At 78.7% G+C, this 689-nt stretch overlaps 1 protein-coding gene across 1 annotated transcript in view; it reads left to right on the top strand.

Moving 5' to 3' along the window:
* Window positions 1–689, top strand: part of Zswim6 (zinc finger SWIM-type containing 6) — a 185022-nt gene that overhangs the window by 467 nt on the left and 183866 nt on the right. Inside the window, exon 2 of the mRNA XM_029557902.1 lies at window positions 1–175. This exon is cut by the window's left edge and continues 19 nt beyond it. Coding sequence (XP_029413762.1) covers window positions 1–175 — 175 coding nt within the window. The remainder of the gene's footprint in view (window positions 176–689) is intronic.

The raw sequence follows: 689 nt of genomic DNA, 5'->3' as shown, positions 1-689 counted from the left end.
GGTGGCTCCTCATCCTCGCCGGCCGCCACCTCAGCCACCGCCGCCGCCGCCGGTACCGGGACCCCGTCGGTGGGGGCCGCCGGGGCAGCGGACGGCGGCGACGAGACGCGGCTGCCCTTCCGCCGGGGCATCGCACTGCTGGAGGGCGGCTGCGTAGACAACGTCCTCCAAGTCGGTGAGTCACGGGGCGGCCGTCGGTGGGGTGGTCCGTCTGTCCTGGGGGAGGTCCCCCGCTGCCCCTCGCCAGCCGTCCCCCGCCCAGCGCGCGGAGCCGCGGGCGGCTCGGACGGTGCGCGGAGCGCAGTGCCCATTTCCTCCCGCCGGTCCCCGCCCCCGTATCCCCGGACGGGCCGGCGCGAGTGGGAAATGAATCAGCAGGACGCGCCCCTCCGCGGGCCGCCAGTGGGTGTCGGCGCCCCCGGCCCTCTCCGCGGCGTCCGTCCGGCAGGGCTAGGCGCCAGCGTGCGGGCCGGGCGTGGACAAAGGCGCGGGCGGTCGCGGGACTCGGGCGCAGGGGAGGGGGCGCGGGCCTCAGACAATGCCTGTCGGGGCGCGGGCCGGGCCGGGGCTCTCGGGCTCGGTCGCTCCTTTCGCCTGAGGCGACGCGAGTCCCGGGACGCCGCTCTGCTCGGGGCTCCGACGGGCGGCCGGGCCCGCTCCTGCTGGCTGAGGCGTCCTGCCGGGCCACG

This window comes from Nannospalax galili, unplaced genomic scaffold (genome assembly GCF_000622305.1).
Source record: "Nannospalax galili isolate Female #2095 unplaced genomic scaffold, S.galili_v1.0 scaffold751, whole genome shotgun sequence".
NCBI lineage: Eukaryota > Metazoa > Chordata > Mammalia > Rodentia > Spalacidae > Nannospalax > Nannospalax galili.
Note: the sequence above shows the minus strand (reverse complement) of the source record. Positions and strands in the feature narration are given on the sequence as shown.